Below are 18,189 nucleotides of genomic sequence, written 5' to 3' on the forward strand. Positions count from 1 at the left end.
TATGTTTGTTGAGTAGCATGTGGCTGTTTGGCATATTTCAGATATGGGTGCATTGGTTTACAGAGCAACAGAAGTGGCAGCTGCCCGAGTGGAATGAGCTGTTATGTGAAACAGAGTTGCTAAAGAAGGCTTCCTCAACCTTGGCCCTCCAGATGTTTTTGGCCTACAACTCCCATGATCCCTAGCTAGCAGGACAAGTAGTCAGGGATGATGGGAATTGTAGTCTCAAAACATCTGGAGAGCCGAGGCTGAGTAGCCTGTGCTAAAAGATGGGCCTTATAACCAACAACTTTTATCCATCTCACCAGAGATGAAGTAGAGACTTTTCTACCTAGTGTGGTAGTATAGGCTGCCCATTTATCTGAATGTTACTGTGTTCTGGATGTAGGTTTTGAGTCCCCGTCTTGAAATCTAGCATGTACAGGTATATTTAGTGGGGTAAAAAGTTTTGGAACATGTAGGGCTAGCTTCTGATGGAAGGTATGTTGAGTTCAGTCACCCTACTTGTTGGGGTGATAGCAATGAAGAAATCTGCCTTAAGGAACAGGAGGCAGAGAGACTGAGGAAGCAGAGGGGCTGTGGGAGAACATAGAAGACCATGTCCATTCCAGGAGAGAAACCTGTGGATGACCAGAGGGCTTCAAAGAGATGCTCCCTGAAGGAACCTCTTAAATACTGGATGGGAGCACAGGAGTCTGTCCTGGATAGAACTGATGACAAAGCAAAGACTTGACATTTCAGTGTATTTGGCTTGAGATCAAGTATAAGGTCTGATTGGAGATCCTTTCTTCAGGAGAATGTTCAATAAACAGGTAATCTGAAAGAACCTGTAATGTGCTATATTAAGACACTGGATGGTATCAGTATTGTGCAAAGTCAGTGGGACCAATGTCCTTTGCTCTCCCCTGCACACCTGGAAAAATAGTTGTTGAACTATTTGCACAAAGATCCAAGTGCACTAATCTAGAGACTTATTTATGAAAAGTTACTGAACATATCAGAGAAAACAACAAAAAAGTACAACAGACTTCTAAAGGGAAGATTTGCTATTCAGTTGTACTGTGTCTGACAACTAATGTATTTATGAGATTGAATTATCCCTGTAAAGTATTCCTTTTCTTTTTGGGGACTCCTACATTAAACAGTTAATACTCCAAACCACTATATTTTATTTTACATTCCATTGTGAAGCATTTTTACAGTCAACTTATGAAGTCCTGAAGTTGGGAAGTGTTAATAGAAGACAACCGTTAAACTATATGAAAGGCTACTGGGTACCACTCTAATGAAATTCATGTGTAAATGTGCTCAAGTCACTGATTTTGTGTAATATAGGAAACACATGTTTTCATTGACTAGTCCTGTAAAATACCAATGTTTTACAGTTAGCCAATATTATGAATTGGTTACATTCAAAGGAAACTGATGAGGTGCTAAAGAAGATTGGTTTGTAATTTGAGCATTGATGACAGGACACTTGATTCCCCCCTGAGAGGATATGGTTAGCCTCTTGCTTCCGAGCTTGGGGCAAACATTTTCAATGTTAAACAAGAAGTGGAAAAAGAAAGAAGGAATGAAGTGGCTAGTGAAACAGCTCCAACTAAAACCTAAGAGGCAATTGCAAATCTTATTATTTTTTCTTTTCTCAGTTCCTCTCATCAGTTTTATAACAAAAATAAAACAAAGTCCAGGAGTAAGACCAAGAGGCAAATCAATCTTCATTACAGAAACTCAGGTATAATACAGTAAACCAGAATGGGTTGCTAGTCTTAACTTACTTTTTGGGGGGGTTCATTATGGAAACAGCCATCATACACATGAAGAGAAAAAAATTACCTGGGGGCAAAATCAAATTTGCCTGGGGGCAAATTCTGATAGTTGAATGATGCTAAGTGGGGATGTCAATTATATACTCAAGTCATTTTAGGTCAAAAAAGCGTAAAAATAATGGAATAGGAAACACACAAATACAATACCTGGTATCCAGGTATGGATCTAACAGACTCTACAACTGCTAGAGAAACCAAATGCTGAATAAAAGGAATTCTTCGTCCCAGTTCAGAAGATAAAGGAATGGTGATATGTAGAGTTGATAAAGCAGCTCCCACAGGACTCAGCCAAGCATTCCCACCACGGCCTTAAAAAAACAAAGTATTTTGTGAAAGTTTTGTTTTGTTATATAAAAAGAAAGCTTCATCAGTTCACTGAGAAAACCTAATGAAATATTTTGAAGGCGTTCTAATATATTGATGGTTTAAAGTTTTTACATTGTTTCTTTCTGTTTTTAATTCACAAGTAAAAAATCATATACATGTGATTTGCTTACACCGTAAGTTGTAGCAATAAGAAATGTATGTATGTCTACTGTCAATATGTCTACTCTGGCCAAAAGAGAAGAGAAATGAAGATTAAAAACAGGAACAATCCAGTCAATGGATTAGATCCATGCTTAAATACATAATTATCAGAGGATAGGTTTTATAATTTTTCATATTAAATACCACCTAGTTGGTGGTACATTGAAAAGAACAACTTTGTGGTATATATTTGTCATGCCAAAAAAAGCATACAGCTGGTAGTAGTTCTCTGTCACGGAACTGGGGTGTGGTGAGATTGCATTTGGCTTCCCTGAAAAGCATCTATGAAAACCCCAATTGGATGAAAATACCGAGTCAGAAAAGTGCTTACTAACAACTCGGGATGGTTTCACACACTTTTTCACACAGCTATTTTAGCTATTTAAAATTGTAATCTTCAATGCAGATGATTATTTCCAATTCATGAACTTGTATTGCTGACATCAGAATTACACCAACATACCTTTCCCTTGAGTTTGTTGAACCGCAATCGCAATCAGACCTATTTCCTGTGGCACCTTGTACATCAACCTGCAAATTGTAAAAAGGAAAACTCCTATTAGAACAATGTGTGGCTTTCATATAAACATTAGATTTATAATTTTTGTTACATTATCATTTCAGCTTCAGGTCAAAAATGTTAAAACAATGGGAAAGGCAAAACATATAGAAAAATGTTGCAATGAAAATATCAAATCTATAACAGCAGGATATATTTCAATCAAGTAGCTGCACTTCCTACATTTCTTTTTGAGGTGCTTATTCTCACTAAAGTGTTTCACTATCTTCCATATGTGACAACCAGCAATTTCTAACATTTGTTACTACTTATAGCAAATTCATGACTATACTCCTGAATACAGCAACAGCAGCAGTTTCTGATTATTTAGAAAACCAGTATGGTGGCAATAAAGCAGTTTAAGAGAGACACTATCCCTTGAGAACTAATTATGATTTAACTACAGTAAATAAATCTACACCTTCTGAGAACTCTAGAGAACACTAGCTTATTTTAGGCTTGTGCTCTGCTTTTAAAATTGTTTCACTTAAAAGAATACAGTTTTCCTACAGGGGATAAGTAGAAACTAAAGCATATTCAAACACCAGCAAATGAGCCAATGTTGACTTGCATAAATCTTGCTATGAGAATATTGTTTAAGTTGCCTTGGTAATAAGTAGCACTAAATAGTGATATGGTTTTCTTTTCTTTTCTTTGCATGTTAGCAGAAAAAAGCATGCTATGACATATTGGTCAGGGCTTAAACTATTAAAGCTTTGATAGACCCTTTTAATGTGGAGAATTTCCATTTAATATAATGCAGAGATACTTACAACCAAAGACTGTATTGGCACCCCCCCAGCAAGATCTATATCAGTGCCCCCCCCAAACACTTTACTGCAATATCTACATTAGAAATTACTACATTTTTATGAGTACTCAAGTGTTTGGAATGAGGATGAGGCGAGGAGAAAGGGCAACAAAATTCAAACGCCTTTGTGCTGTAGTGCAAGAAAGATGGGACGCTTCCCCTGTGTTTGATCTCGCTGCAACAGCGGCGGCATATCACCACACTCATACACATCATATATTCCATAGTCTGAGAGGTGAATTTTGCATCTCCCCAGAGCTGGCACCTCTGGCAGTGGTTGGTTTTGCCAGCCCCTAGGTTTGCCTCTGCTTATAACATATTATAGAATTACTTTTTCTGAATTTTGGAAGATACAAGGACTTAAAAACTCTGGGATTGAGCTAATGACAGTCAGGAAAAGCAGAATTGTAAGCACAAATACACCCTCTGCTGCATACTGGGAACCAACATTGGTTAGTGCCAATGGTTCCTGACGGCGTTTCCTAATTCACTCCTGCTTGGCTTTCAAGAATAATGTTTTATAAATAGGTTACATAGAGGATGCATAAAGAACACAAAACATGATCCAAAAGATTTCTGAACATCTTTCCACAATGGCTCAGTTGTTCACCTAACTGCAAAAAGAGTAAGTTAAAAGGCAAAAAAAGTATTTGAGCCACAGGAGTGGTAATGCAATGTTCTCCTCCCTTTAATGCAAATATCAGCAATAGTCCTTTTTCTAAGCAATGGCCAGAGTATCTCTTTGCCAGTCCCACTTCCATTATATATTAAAAGTGTAGCCTGATAATTGTTTCTCTTGGCCACCATGAATTGCTTATTGAGACTGTCTACCATCAACTGTTGCCGTTAAAACTGTATTTTACTTGTGCTGGGAGCTGGCAGAAAGAATCTGAGAGAGGTTCTTTGTAACCATTTAAGTTTAATATTGTCTTCTAGAAACTCTGCACGTAAGAGTCAAAAACTGCTTCAGCTTCAATACCACATTCATGTTACATAAAAGGAAATGTAACTTAAATCTGGAAATGGTGCTATGGACAGATTATAAATATAGCTGAAGCAACTGTCTAGGCTCCACATAACAGGCAAGTCATACGTTACAAATCTGAGGGAGACAAATCAGGAGAGGGAGAAAAGTTAGTTATGACACCAAACACAGTGCTGTAGAACAATGATGTGATTAAGGAAACCTACACATGCAGTTGCTAAGTGGTTTGGCCAGAGTTACTAGAGCACACTAAGACAAGACTGAGCTCCTGTGCTACTGAAGGCATAGTTTCTGTAAGGAGGTGAATTCTGTAAGAAGGGATACAACATAGAGAAGTTGCTAATACCTAGACTGAGACTACTGGAGACAGACAGATTTATTTATGCTATCTGAGATAACTCTAGGGGCATTACCACACAGTTCCAAGACCATAATAAAGTGCTTGTGATTTTTATAACCCCCCACCTTTTCAGAAAATACAAGTTTTAGGGTTTTGTAACAGAAAGAAGTGATTGTAAACAGTCTACATGCTAAACTACCTTAGTGTAGTCCTATATCTATGTGGGTACAGAAAGAAGAAAAATATGTATCTTTCTTGAGCTAACCTTCGACTGCAAGCTGTTGAGTCTGACAGGACTCTTATTCAGGAAGAAGTAAAAAGCAAAGAAGATATTTGGTACGTAAGCTTAGATTTAACCACCTGATACTGCAATAATTTCATATGATAATGCATAATATTATTGTTCAAACTATAAACTACATATGTGCTGATGGTTCAATAAACAATAACAGTATTTATTATAAATACCTAAGAGCTTTACAGGAAAAGACCCAGACCAACCATGTTCAGATATTCTATAAAGACATGTTACAGTAGGTAGTGACTTATTTTATATCAGCATATAATTCATCTGCTTATTTTCTTTAACTGTTATTTTCTGTTTTTAAATTATTTTTGTTGTAAGTGTGTGTGTGTGTGATCACACAAATAGAAGTAACATCCCTGGTCCTTGTTCCCCACTCCTGAATTAAAAATGCAAGAGCTAACCAATAACATTTTGCCAAAGATTGTCATGTGTGTTGGCTGTTGTAAACCATGGTCATCCTTATTTACATAAGCAATAATTGCCAGGCCTAATCTAGGTCTCTTGCCCTGGTGTAGAACAGAGTCCCAGCATTTCTGCCATTGCAACAGCATTTTTCAAGGAATTTTTATTGGGAGCACTTGGAATAAGAGAGTCAATTAGGGGAGTAGAATCATCTTGACAGCTGCTACCCTCCACAGCCATGATAAATTTGTTTTGGACCATCAAAGAAGTATTCTTTGACTTCTGCCAGAAGGGGGTAAAATTCAATTTCTTAATGTTAGACCATTATCTTGGCACTTGTACCCTTAAGCATCTGCATATGAAACATTGAAAAACTTCAAACATATTTAAAACCTTGTAAGGTGTTGTAGTCATAGTTGAAAGTCTGAGGGAATATTGAAGCATAGAAGTTGAGATTTCAAATTGTTTATTGTGAACTCCACACACAATGTTTCATATGTAAATATTTACTGAAGGCCCGCGGCGAGAGATCATTCAGGCTTGGCTACTATCAGGACAATATTGTCCACAAACAGATTTGGGTAGCATGTTGGATCGGAAAGCTGAGTGAGGCCTGGCATTAACACAACGTATAGCTATATGGCCTTCGCAAAGATTATGAAGCGCCTTCACAAATTTGAGAGGAGAGCATAAAGATAGGTTTAGTGTACTTTGTTTAGTGTATAGTGAAACAAGCACAAGGGGCTGGCATCTGTTTGCCATAATAAATTGAATTAAACATATGCTGAGCAATAATATGCCTTGATCACACATAACCAGTTTGTTCACCAAGGTTGGAAGAAGGTAGAAGTCTATCTGTCAGGATGCTGGAAAATAATTTGGCATCCTGCATACCCTCCAAGTGTTCTGATTTCCCAGGCACAGTCCTGGAATTACAGAAGCCATCCCAGTTTCTGATATGATCGCGGTATGTCCTGGTTTTCCTTTTTCCTCCCCTCCTTGTCTTCATTAAGAGTGGTGGAGAGATCAGACACCCCACTGTCTTTCTGGGAAACAGGAGTCTTTTCTATCTCTCTCTTTCTGTGTATGTTTATACACATACAAAACTCTCTCTATAATTTTGAAGGAAAATTCTTTAATAGCAATGCTTCAGAAGCCAGCCATTTTTAAGGAAACACATGGACTGTTTATTCCTTTATTGTAAATTAAGCCCTACACTATCTACTCAGATGTAAGTCCCACTGTATTCAATGAAGCTTACACCAAGGTAGTTGGGTAAAGACTGTGCAACCTTACACTGCAATCCTAAGCATTTTTATTCAGAACTAAGTTCCATTGAGTTCAATAGTTCCTGAACATTCTCATTGGGATTCAATGAGCTTACAGCTAAAAAAAATTTCCATTTCATTTATCTGCGGAAGGTGTTATACACAATCCCTTCCCTCGCACATTTTTTCTTTACAACAATCCTATTAGGTAGGTTCAACAGAAAGGTTGTAATTGGCTCAAGGTGACAAATGTATATTTGTATGGTGAGATCAAAAGCAGGAGAATAGAATGTCCCTAATTCATCTGAGAAATGTTGGAGGGTATGATCCTGGTATTTAACTTATATTTTCAAAGTTTCTGCTTTCAGAAACTGTTGCATTTTTTGAAGATCTGTGCACAAGAAATTGTTTGAAAAGCATAATGGTGTCCTAGACTTTATGAAAAACAACCTGCAAATTTATATTGAAGGATAGTATATTTTAGTAAAACAGAAGCAGCAGCACCAGACCAAATAGGAGACTGAAATCTTTGATATCCAAAATGAATTTCAGCTTAATCTCCAGTTGCCATTTCACATAAAAATGTTGAAGCATTAAAGTTTAATTTAAACTTCTATAGGCCAGGTAAAATAGTAAAACCAGGCAGAACTTTTTAAATGCTCCTACATCAGCCCATTAAACATTTTTCACAAAAAATGCTTATAGCATAGATTGAAAATGGTATTAGTTTAATTCAGCATAGTTAACTGAAATTTCATCAAGTCCAAAGACGCTCAGTGCTCATAGTCAGTAAATGACTTTTATTATACCTACTTAAAATTGGAACTAAAACCACAGAAACTATGTTTGACTAATGTTAATGATCTGACATCTATAAATTTCATTGATGTTGTGGTTTTCAGACTGAAACTCTCATTAATGCACCCTGCTGTTTTATGGTATTGCAGAAGTATTACAAAAAGCAACATTACATTCCAGATGTTGAAAAACCTGAGGGTCAAAAGTAACTTTTACCATCTTTCTTTTGAGCTGTTTGTTAATTATTGTCTTCACATGACTTGTGTACAAGACTCTATTATTCCATTTACAATATATATTCCTCAGAATTGGAAGCAATTGCATCAAATACATTGTATTTTTATTGCATCTTTTATTCAAGTTAAAAAAAGAGAAGTCATTCCAGTTCTATAAATAGACCTGGCATAACTGTTACTCTAATACTGCAATCGTAAAGAATACATACATATTAGGAAGTAAGTACTGCTGAATACAATTAAACTTATTTCTAAGTAATCATGTACAGGATCACACTTTAAAAGATCAATCCAAGCCACTTGAAGGTCCCTCTGCCCAGCCCTGCCAGTCTCCTTGTGGCTGTTGCCTGCAGAGTGATGCTAGTGTCACTCTGCTAGCACAGAACTCCCCTTCCACCTGTTTTAATAAAAAGTGCTCCCCCCCCCCATGTTCATAACATTTCTGTAGTTCTTAAACATATATGTAAAAGAAAAGGACAACAAATGCTCTCAAAAGTTACTGCAACTTCTGAGTATATTCACTAACAGGGTTTTGAATCTCAACAATCTTTTCACAACCACTGGCACTCAAATCTACCGGTATTTCCAAGTCCACATGATATGGCACCCCACTGATGGAATAGGTTATTCAAAGATAGACATAAAACAAAAAGAGTTAGATTTTAAACACAGTTGGGAGTTTACTGACTATTTCTGAAATGTAAAATCCTATTTTTTGTGTGGTCAATCCCACAACTAATTTGTTCCACCAGCACAATAATTTACACTTGCACAATGGAAGATTCCGCTCCTTATGTGTACCCCACACTCTCCCCAAATCTGCTCCAGAGCATTAGGGCAACCCCTAGAATAGTTTTAAGGCGTACGCAGTGGGAAGAGAGGGAGAAGCTCTGTCGTGCAAGTGTAAATTCTTGTATTGATGGAATGCTTTACTTAGCGCTACACTGAATATAACCCAGAGTTATTTTTGGGAGTCAGGTGTGTGTGTGAAATGACTGGGGTTTTTTTTTAATTCATAAGTGGGTAAAAGCCTTCTAACAACATAACATCTAAGAAGGCATTTTTAAAAAAAGGAAATGTATTGTTGCATGAAGCAAATGAATAGAACAAGTTTGAGTTAGGCAACCCAAACTGCCAGAGAATATATTCAAATAAGAAAACAGGCTCTATTATGCCAACAAAATGCCAGTAAAATTTGAAATGTTGGTTCAGACTCACTGGTAAAATTCCAAAACTCCAAGTTTAGAAGGACCTCTTTATTCAGTAAATCATTTCTCTGTTAATATCATAAAGACCACAAAATTACAGCAAAAAATGGAGTTTCCAACAGAGCTGTCAGAGATGGTGAGGACTTCAGATCATATTCACTTTAAATTCTTTTAAAATAATTCTCAATCCCCTCTTTAATATACTATCACAATTTAGTGGAACCACCTGCAACATCGGGGCCCAGGGCGGGCCACATGATCTCCTGCAATGATTTTGCAAAGTTTTTTGCAGATAAAATCGCTCAGATTCGGGAAGAAGTAGACTCCACCATGGGAGCAGGGCCAGGGTGGGAGAGTGCTAGAGTCCTGTCTAGTCAAGTTGTGTGGGATCAATTCCAATCTGTTACCTCCGAGGATGTGGACAGGCTGCTTGGACGAGTGAAGCCAACCACCTGTCTCCTGGATCCTTGCCCATCCTGGCTTATAAAAGCTAGCCGGGAAGGACTGGGTGATGGGCTTCGTGGGGTGGTGAATGCTTCCCTCCATGTGGGAGCCTTCCCAGACCCGCTGAAAGAGGCGGTTATTAAACCACTTCTTAAAAAACCATCTTTAGATGCGGCCACCATGGCCAATTATCAACCAGTCTCAAATCTTCCATTCTTGGGCAAGGTGATTGAGCGAGTGGTTGCTGAACAACTCCAGGCACGTCTGGAAGAAGCGGACCATTTGGATCCCTTCCAGTCGGGATTCAGGCCTCATCATGGGACTGAAACTGCCTTGGTCGCACTGGTTGATGATCTCCAGCAGGCTAGGGACAAAGGTGAGAGCTGTTTCCTAGTTCTGCTGGATCTCTCAGCGGCGTTTGATACCATCGACCATAACATCCTTCTGGACCGTCTTGAGGGGCTGGGAGCTGGGGGCACTGTCATACAGTGGTTCCGCTCCTTCCTCCTGGGCCGTGCTCAGAAAGTGGTGGTGGGGGATGAGTGTTCAGACCCCTGGGCTCTCACTTGTGGGGTGCCTCAGGGTTCTGTCCTCTCCTCCATGCTTTTCAACATTTACATGCAGCCACTGGGAGAGATCATCAGGAGGTTTGGGCTGGGTGTTCATCAGTATGCGGATGATACCCAGCTCTACCTCTCTTTTAAATCAGAACCAGTGAAGGCGGTGAAGGTCCTGTGTGAGTGTCTGGAGGCGGTTGGAGGATGGATGGCGGCTAACAGATTGAGGTTGAATCCTGACAAGACAGAAGTACTGTTTTTGGGGGACAGGAGGCGGGCAGGTGTGGAGGATTCCCTGGTCCTGAATGGGGTAACTGTGCCCCTGAAAACCCAGCCAGATGGGCGGGGTACAAATAATAATAATAATAATAATAATAAATTATTATTATTATTATTATTATTATTATTACTACTACTACTACTACTACTACTACTACTACTATCTTCTCAGTCACAAATCTTCTTCACTTAAATAATAATGGAAAGTACATAGAAATGAAAAAATGGTTTCAATTTAAGATTTAATAGAGACAAACAAAAATAAATAAATCTGATAACAGCTTTGTGAACTAGTCTACCGACAGAAGATGTCAAACAGTAGTTGTGTCTGCAATATAATGGTAAATCATGGTTCATTATTATTTGAACAAGCCTCAAATGAGCTCAACCAAAGCACAGGGCTCATAGAATCAGAGAATTGTAGAGTTGGAAGAGACCCCAAGGGTCATCTAGTCCAACCCCCTGCAATGCAGGAATCATTCCCCCCCCCCACATGGCTGATGGGTACTTCAAGCAGAGTTTAGTTTCATCTGTAAGAAATCTCAGCTTAGTTTCAGGTTCAGACTAGACACCCTGGTTTAAAATTACCTCCGGTAAATTTAGCAAGACAGCTTCATAAACTAGGGTTTGTCTTAACCTCAGGAGAGTTTGTTTAAAACTAGGATTCTTGGTTCAAACAATGCTAAACAAAGATTCCTTAGAAGCAAAACTACGTAAGAAGAGCATTGCTGGATCAGACCAAAGGCCCATCTAGTCCAGCATTCTGTTGCCACAGTGGTCAACCAGATGCCCTTGGGAAGCCCGCGAGCAGGATATGAGTGCCATGGCACGCTTACCACTTGTGCTTCCCAGGAAGTCCTGGTTCCTCCCAATTCACTGGGAGCCCTGATTTGCAGCAGCATATGCTGTTGGGGAGGGATGGCAGCCATCACCCTGCAGTGGGGTGCATTTGGCATGCTTCACCCAGCTGTGAGGCTTCCACCCTGGGATCCAATTGGGACTGGTGCTTTGGACCTGGGAGAAGACTTCCCATCTTGGGTCTGCTCCCAGGGTTTAAAAGGAGGCCCGCAACCATTTCCCCTTACCTCGCTATATCTGCAGCAGACAAAGCAAAGCTTGCACACTTGGTTCAACCAAGTCTTGTCCATGAAAAAGCTTTCCTTTGCCCCATGGCTTACAAAACTACTGTAAATTCTGAGTTTAAATTCTGACTACCTGCAGGAAATATAATTTTTTTACGTCAATTTTAAAAAAGCTTAAAAAAATTAACCAAAAAGAAACATATAAAATGTGCATGATTTGCTGTCCTACAGACTAGTAAAACAGTATTTCAATAGATTGCTCAGTATTTGATGAGTGGAATTATCACCAATAAAACTGAGTTCAATCACTTCATCCTCACTTAACTGTTAATTTCCTTGCTCAGACCAGCAACAAAAGTTGCCCTAGTGGCTCCTTTTATGATGAAAACATCTGTCTACTAGGAATAAGATCAGATGGTCAATTCTTTCCACACAGCCCACCAAGAGATCTTCACCTGCTAACAATTTCTCATTACTTACTACAAATCTGAGCTGGATTCAAGCTAATGATCTAAGTAAAAAACTTTGTATCATGTTACCAATATATCGCTTGTAAATTTTCAAATTATTTTTTGAACTTCATTAAACAGAATTGCTTAGAACACAGACATCCAACTTTGCTTATCTGTAAGACCATTCTCTTTTTTAAAATGCCTTTCTGAAATAATTACTAGATGTTTTTTATTCTAGGTGTTTTAAGTTAATTTTGGAAGGATTACACATGATGCTTGAAGGAAATGGTAGCAAAAGAGAATAAAAGCTCTAAACTGCAGAATTATACTTTAAAAAATGCCCTGATGATATAGTACAGTGTCAAAAACATAGTGTTAAACCATAAAGTTAAGACAACTGAAACTTTCATCAATACTCAGCCAGTCAATAAAACTCCAGGGAAAGCCTATGTCCTAGGCAGAGATGTTTAAATCTAACACTATACCAAATAGAGGACCACGATTTTGGCTAAATCATTGAATTATATGGATTTAATTGAGGTAATTCTTGGTCTGAACTTTCCCTGCATCAAAAGATAAGCTCTGGCAAAATGAGCGGACAAGACAAATGGTGGGTCCAACAGTCAAGAAGGCGGTTTCTGCACATGCTGTAGAGGGAAGTGAGGGGCAGATGGGGCTAGCCAATCTAGGAAAAGGAAAAGGCTGCCCATTTCTCATATACAGGGGTACCTCGGGTTACGTACTTAATTTGTTCCGGAGGTCCGTTCTTAACCTGAAACTGTTCTTAACCTGAAGCACCACTTTAGCTAATGGGGCCTCCTGCTGCCGCCATGCCGTTGCAGCCTGATTTCTGTTCTTATCCTGAAGCAAAGTTCTTAACCTGAAGCACTATTTCTGTCTTAGTGGAGTGTCTAACCTGAAGCGTATGTAACCCAAGGTACCACTGTAAACTGGGATTAAGTTTCTATTCGCACAAAACTGCTATAGCTCACTAAATAAGAACACACAAACTAGTGATCCTGCCAGATTACGGCTCGTATATTTTTGCAACATTTACACATAGTTAATTGCCCTGTCTCTATTTAATTCTATTGACAAGGTTTGAAAGTCTTGAAACCTCCAGTGCTGTTTTTCTGAATCTCTTCCTACAAAGCACACCTCCCCACAGATCTTCCAATCAGTGTAACCATGACAGCTCAAGTTACTGTTCAACATACACATTATAGTACAATGTTGCCTGATGGATGACACAAGGAGCACTCTATACTGTCTGAGCTGATAAACCTAAAGTGTATCCACACTTCTACCACAATACTTGAAGTAATAATGACAGAGTGTAATGCAATTTAGAATGAAAACTGTGACATTTTCACATGTACTTCTTCACTGCAGAAATATTACAAACTCAAAGTGACATAATATGTTCACTATAGGAGAGAAGCATACTTCAACTTAGGGGATCCCACCACCAGTAACTATGATACTGCTACTTTTGAAAAGGCTCAGAAATGCTATCTTCCCTTTCCCCTTAGAATGACTTTACATGAAACTAAACTATTATTTAAAATAGCAACTGAAAATAAGTGAAGACAATGAGAGGAAGTCTGCAAATACCCTACATTCACTTTTGTAAGACAGACAGCAAACAATCTTTACTAAAATCCTTCTTTAACACATGCATTAAATTCTTTCTGGCTTGTGCAAAACCACCTAAACAATGTGGCTGCCATGATAAGTATGTATGTACAAAAGGATTAGCATGCCATCTTCCCACTTACACAATAAGACGAGAAAGCATTCCAATGTATTTTCACCCTGAAAAGGGTAAGGTACCCTTTTTATAATGCACAGAGGTTGTGTCAACAGAACTGTCTTAGCAGCTATGCAGCTCTTTATTAGTCTCCAGAAACACACACAGGATTTCTCACTTTTCAGATTTCAAAGTATCTACAAAAAAGTTAAAAGTAGAAACAATAATTTGCTTCCCAAATTAGGCTCAGAGAATCCTGCAATAAGGCCGCAGCAAGTGTATTCAACTGTAAACAAATCCAAAAGGCCTGATCGTTTGTAACACAGCATATTGAATGTCATATAAAGATTCTTTCGCAGTCATGAATAATATTCTGCTAAGCGACTGTTGGTGAAGTCTCTTCTTAAACTACTTCCTTTCCATTTTGACAGCTGAGCTTGAAATACCTCTAGAATTAAAAATTGATAGACATCTGTTGAAGAGCATTATTTTATTTTATTGCCAAGGGTATTTGCACCCTAAGACTAAGTAACCCCTGGTGTTTCACACCTCAACTGACCATACTGAAAGTTATCTTCCTAGCTATTTTATGTTCCCCTTCATTATCTTCTATAAGAACAGTTATTTAAATACATAAACAGCTTATGAAGCACACAAATTACACTTTAAAAAATGGATGACTTTTTTCTTCTACAATTTTGCCAAGTGTAATGGGCCTAGTGCATTGCATATACCCAATGGTTAAACTGTATGTGCTTAGCTAAGTCTTCAGAAGGAGCCTAAAGTCAGAATCAAACTACTATATTTACCCTGGACTGATAAAAATATGCTTAAGAAAATTTCTTGAAGATTTACAGTAGAGAAAATTTGTTTTTCAAAGTACATACATAGCCCTCAAAAGAAGCCACATTACTCTCATGGATCAGTTGCCTTTAGTAACTATTCTTACAGTAAAAGAAACATTCAGGGTCTGTTCTTGGGTATTTTCTGTTGGCAATGCTGCAGGAAGGAACATGACCTCCTCCGCTCTGTGGCAGGTTAAGCAGTCTGATTGAACATTGGTGCTAATTAAGAGCTCTTGTTGTTTGGCAGGACCACCAGAGTACCTTCGGCACTTGTTCATGACAGCAGTACCTCTTTCAGAAATTAACACTTGATGAGTACAGACAGGGAACCCAGCTGGTTCTCCTGAGTCCTTCAACTATATAAATGAAGTGTAATAAGAACACTGGTGACTACCAAGGGAAGAAAGACTATTCGTGACCTCTTTGTAAAAAAACAGAGTATACTTTTACATTGACTTAATTTTCTTCACTGGGGTTAGATAATGCAGCTGGGGACTGTACAAATAGAGCCAAATAACAGGAGGCAGCACCAAGTTATTCTCGTACCAAATATTTGGCTTTATTATTAAACCTAAAACATTATTCTTTTTCTAATATCAATTGCACAGGAAGAAAAATTACAGGGGGAAATATATGTTTCATAAGGGAGAAGCATTTACATATGGGTTCCTTTTTCAAATCAAAATGACTAAAATATTTTACTGACACCTGTGATTCTGAGCAGTATCATATAAATTCATTGTGAGCAAGCCACATATAAACACACATATATGTGCATTTGTGTATATAACACAACCATCCTGGGGGGAAAGGCAATGTTCCCAAGATTTCAGCTAGCAGATAGTTATAAAGCAGACTTTGTATTCTTTTACTAGTTCTTATTTTTGTACCACTTTGCTTCTTGCCCTCAATTAGTCTCAAGGAAGTGGTCCAGGCTATGTATACAGCAGAATGAGTTGGGAATGAAGTGGCAAATTTCAGAGGTAGATTATTTCTCTGCATTAAAAAAATAAGCTCTCAGGAAACAGAAGACTAATACATAGAAGGAAAATGTTGCATCAGAAGCTGCCATGTTAGCTTTTTTACTTGCATGGAATTCCTACATATGTCTTTGTATGAACAGAGATCATGAAATATGTTTTACCTCTGAAAGCAGATACTGTATGGGCTTAGGGAACCTGGTCCTAGAATCCCGCTATATCTCAAACAAATCCCAACAATGTAATTACACTACTGACCATACCAAATTACTAACATATTTCTTAAGATTGGTTGAGCATCAAATTGCTAATGCACAATCAACCTTTGGGGTGATGCCGATGTCCAACTCACACATATTTTGTACGGGGCTAGACACAGCCATACTTTGGCAGTGTCTGAAGTCCCAACTGTCGATAAACACTGCAGAATAAAACAGTTAAGTCATGTTACCCACTATGTCAGTAAAACATAACTTATGTCAGTAAAATAGCATTACGCACATACATGTTTTGAAATTCCCCACTGCCTCCTGGGAGCACAGCAACACAGCTAACAGGAGGCCAGGTGCATGGCGCTGCCCCTCTCCATCAACCACTCTGTGAACAGAAGGTGCTGAACATAAAAACTGACACAAGAACACTCACAAATCTCATTAGTAAGATTTCATGCAACTGCACACAATCATAACTTGTTATCTTTATATAGCCTCGTTACCCCTTTCTATTGTGGCACCCAGGATGTGGAACTCCCTCCCTAGCAGGTTTCAACTGGTGCCTTCTCTTTTTAAGCTTTATTTTGCTGATCTTTTAGTGTGGGTTAAAGTTTTGTCTTCATAAAGCTTGTTTTATCTCATTATTGGATTTATTAAACAAAAGGGACATTAGTAATTGGGGTGTTTTTACTGTTGGTATATGAACATTTTTGCTGAGCTGCTTTGAGTTTATTTTATAAAGAGAAGTGGGGTATAAATGTTTAGATAGATAAATAAATAGAAATGTTTCCCTTGTATGTTTACTGACTTCACATTTAAACACAGATACACTCAGTGTCAGGCTATTTTAAATAAGATAAGCAGTCTGCTGGCAAGATAAAACTAGGTGTTCCCTCACATCACAACTCTTACATTTTAGGAGGATGCAAACATAATCTGGGAGAAAACTTTAGAAAGAGGAGTTCCAGTGCTCCAAATGCACTTCATTTCATGGCAAAAAGAGTTGCACCAAGCTACAGGATGATGTGTTTCATAACTGAGCTAGGTTTACAGAAGGCTAAATATATTTAGCCATAAAGAATTGGGAACTGTTATGAGAGAAACTTCATAACTTTGCTATGATGTTGAATGTTAAAAATATGGCTCAAGGCTAGAAGGGGGAAGGTTGGATAACTTTGGATAATGCAATTAATAAATGTAAAATAATAAATCTATTTCTATCTGGGAAGTGGTTGGCCTGGGAAACAAAGTCTACAGGCAGTACATTTAAGTATGGAAGATGTACATTAGGTGATCACTCATGATGTATTTTTGAAATAAGTGCTGAAAAGTCTGAGGAAAACAGAATGCTAAAGAATTCTGAAAGGCAAAAATTCCTGATGTTGCACAGAACTTGTATCATTGACCAGAAGCCTCACTTCTGGACCTGCATCCTGTTGTGCTTCTAGGATCACCTTTGTATTGATGTCAAGTACCTCATGTGCCTTTTGATGGATATTCCATGAATGCTATTTTAGCATGCTTTGAAGTTCATTTTTATGGACCAACCTAGACCAACCATGGCAAAAAGTATTACTGTCTGTAGAGGCAAAGAAATTGAACAGAGTCTGCTTCATGAAGTCCAGACCTGCAGGCCGACCAATCTCAAGCCCAAAAGAAAAGGATGCAAGAGACATGAAAGATGAAGGGTAGTAACAAATGGTTTAAGAACTATGGATGCTTCCGCTTCCAATATTTATACTTCCATTGTAATATCCAATGGGGATTTTTACGAGAAGCAGATGTACAAAGTTCAGACTATGCAGGCCATGTAAGTATATCTAGAAGAGTCCTGAGTCTTTTGCATATTCACTTGCTGACACTTTAATCAATCCAGATTACTGTTTCCTTCATTGATTATTACATCACTCGTGTTAAGGGGCGTGGAGAGAAGGAAGAGGGACTAAATAAAAAACAACTCCTTAACAATTGCAATTGGCATACATAACTTGTTGGAAGAAGGAGCAAACACCTTGATGCTGTTGAGGTGCTGCATCACAAATACGTTAAATAAGTTCTATCACAGCTCTACCACCTCCACACCACATTCCTTCCTTAGCTACACAACCAACCAATTTTGTATTTGCCTGCCTAGGAGAATACATATTGTGCAACCAATTTATATTCATTGTTTTGAAGCGAGTAAAAATAAAGTTAGGACACTGATTCAGAAATACTTCATTTATTTAAATATTTGCATTATTACATCCTCAAGATGGCGGCGCGCATAGACGCTGCGGCTTAGTGCTCTCCCTTAGCGTTTTGTTTTGTTTTTATT

At 38.3% G+C, this 18,189-nt stretch overlaps 1 protein-coding gene across 1 annotated transcript in view; it reads right to left on the bottom strand.

Annotated features, from left to right (window-relative positions):
• The window catches only part of HLCS (holocarboxylase synthetase), an 85,700-nt gene that overhangs the window by 4,541 nt on the left and 62,970 nt on the right, over positions 1-18,189 (bottom strand). Inside the window, exons 7-8 of the mRNA XM_053386691.1 lie at positions 2,821-2,888; positions 1,977-2,137 (exon numbers count right to left, since the gene is read on the bottom strand). Coding sequence (XP_053242666.1) covers positions 1,977-2,137; positions 2,821-2,888 — 229 coding nt within the window. The remainder of the gene's footprint in view (positions 1-1,976; positions 2,138-2,820; positions 2,889-18,189) is intronic.

This window comes from Podarcis raffonei, chromosome 4 (assembly GCF_027172205.1).
Source record: "Podarcis raffonei isolate rPodRaf1 chromosome 4, rPodRaf1.pri, whole genome shotgun sequence".
Classification (NCBI taxonomy): domain Eukaryota; kingdom Metazoa; phylum Chordata; class Lepidosauria; order Squamata; family Lacertidae; genus Podarcis; species Podarcis raffonei.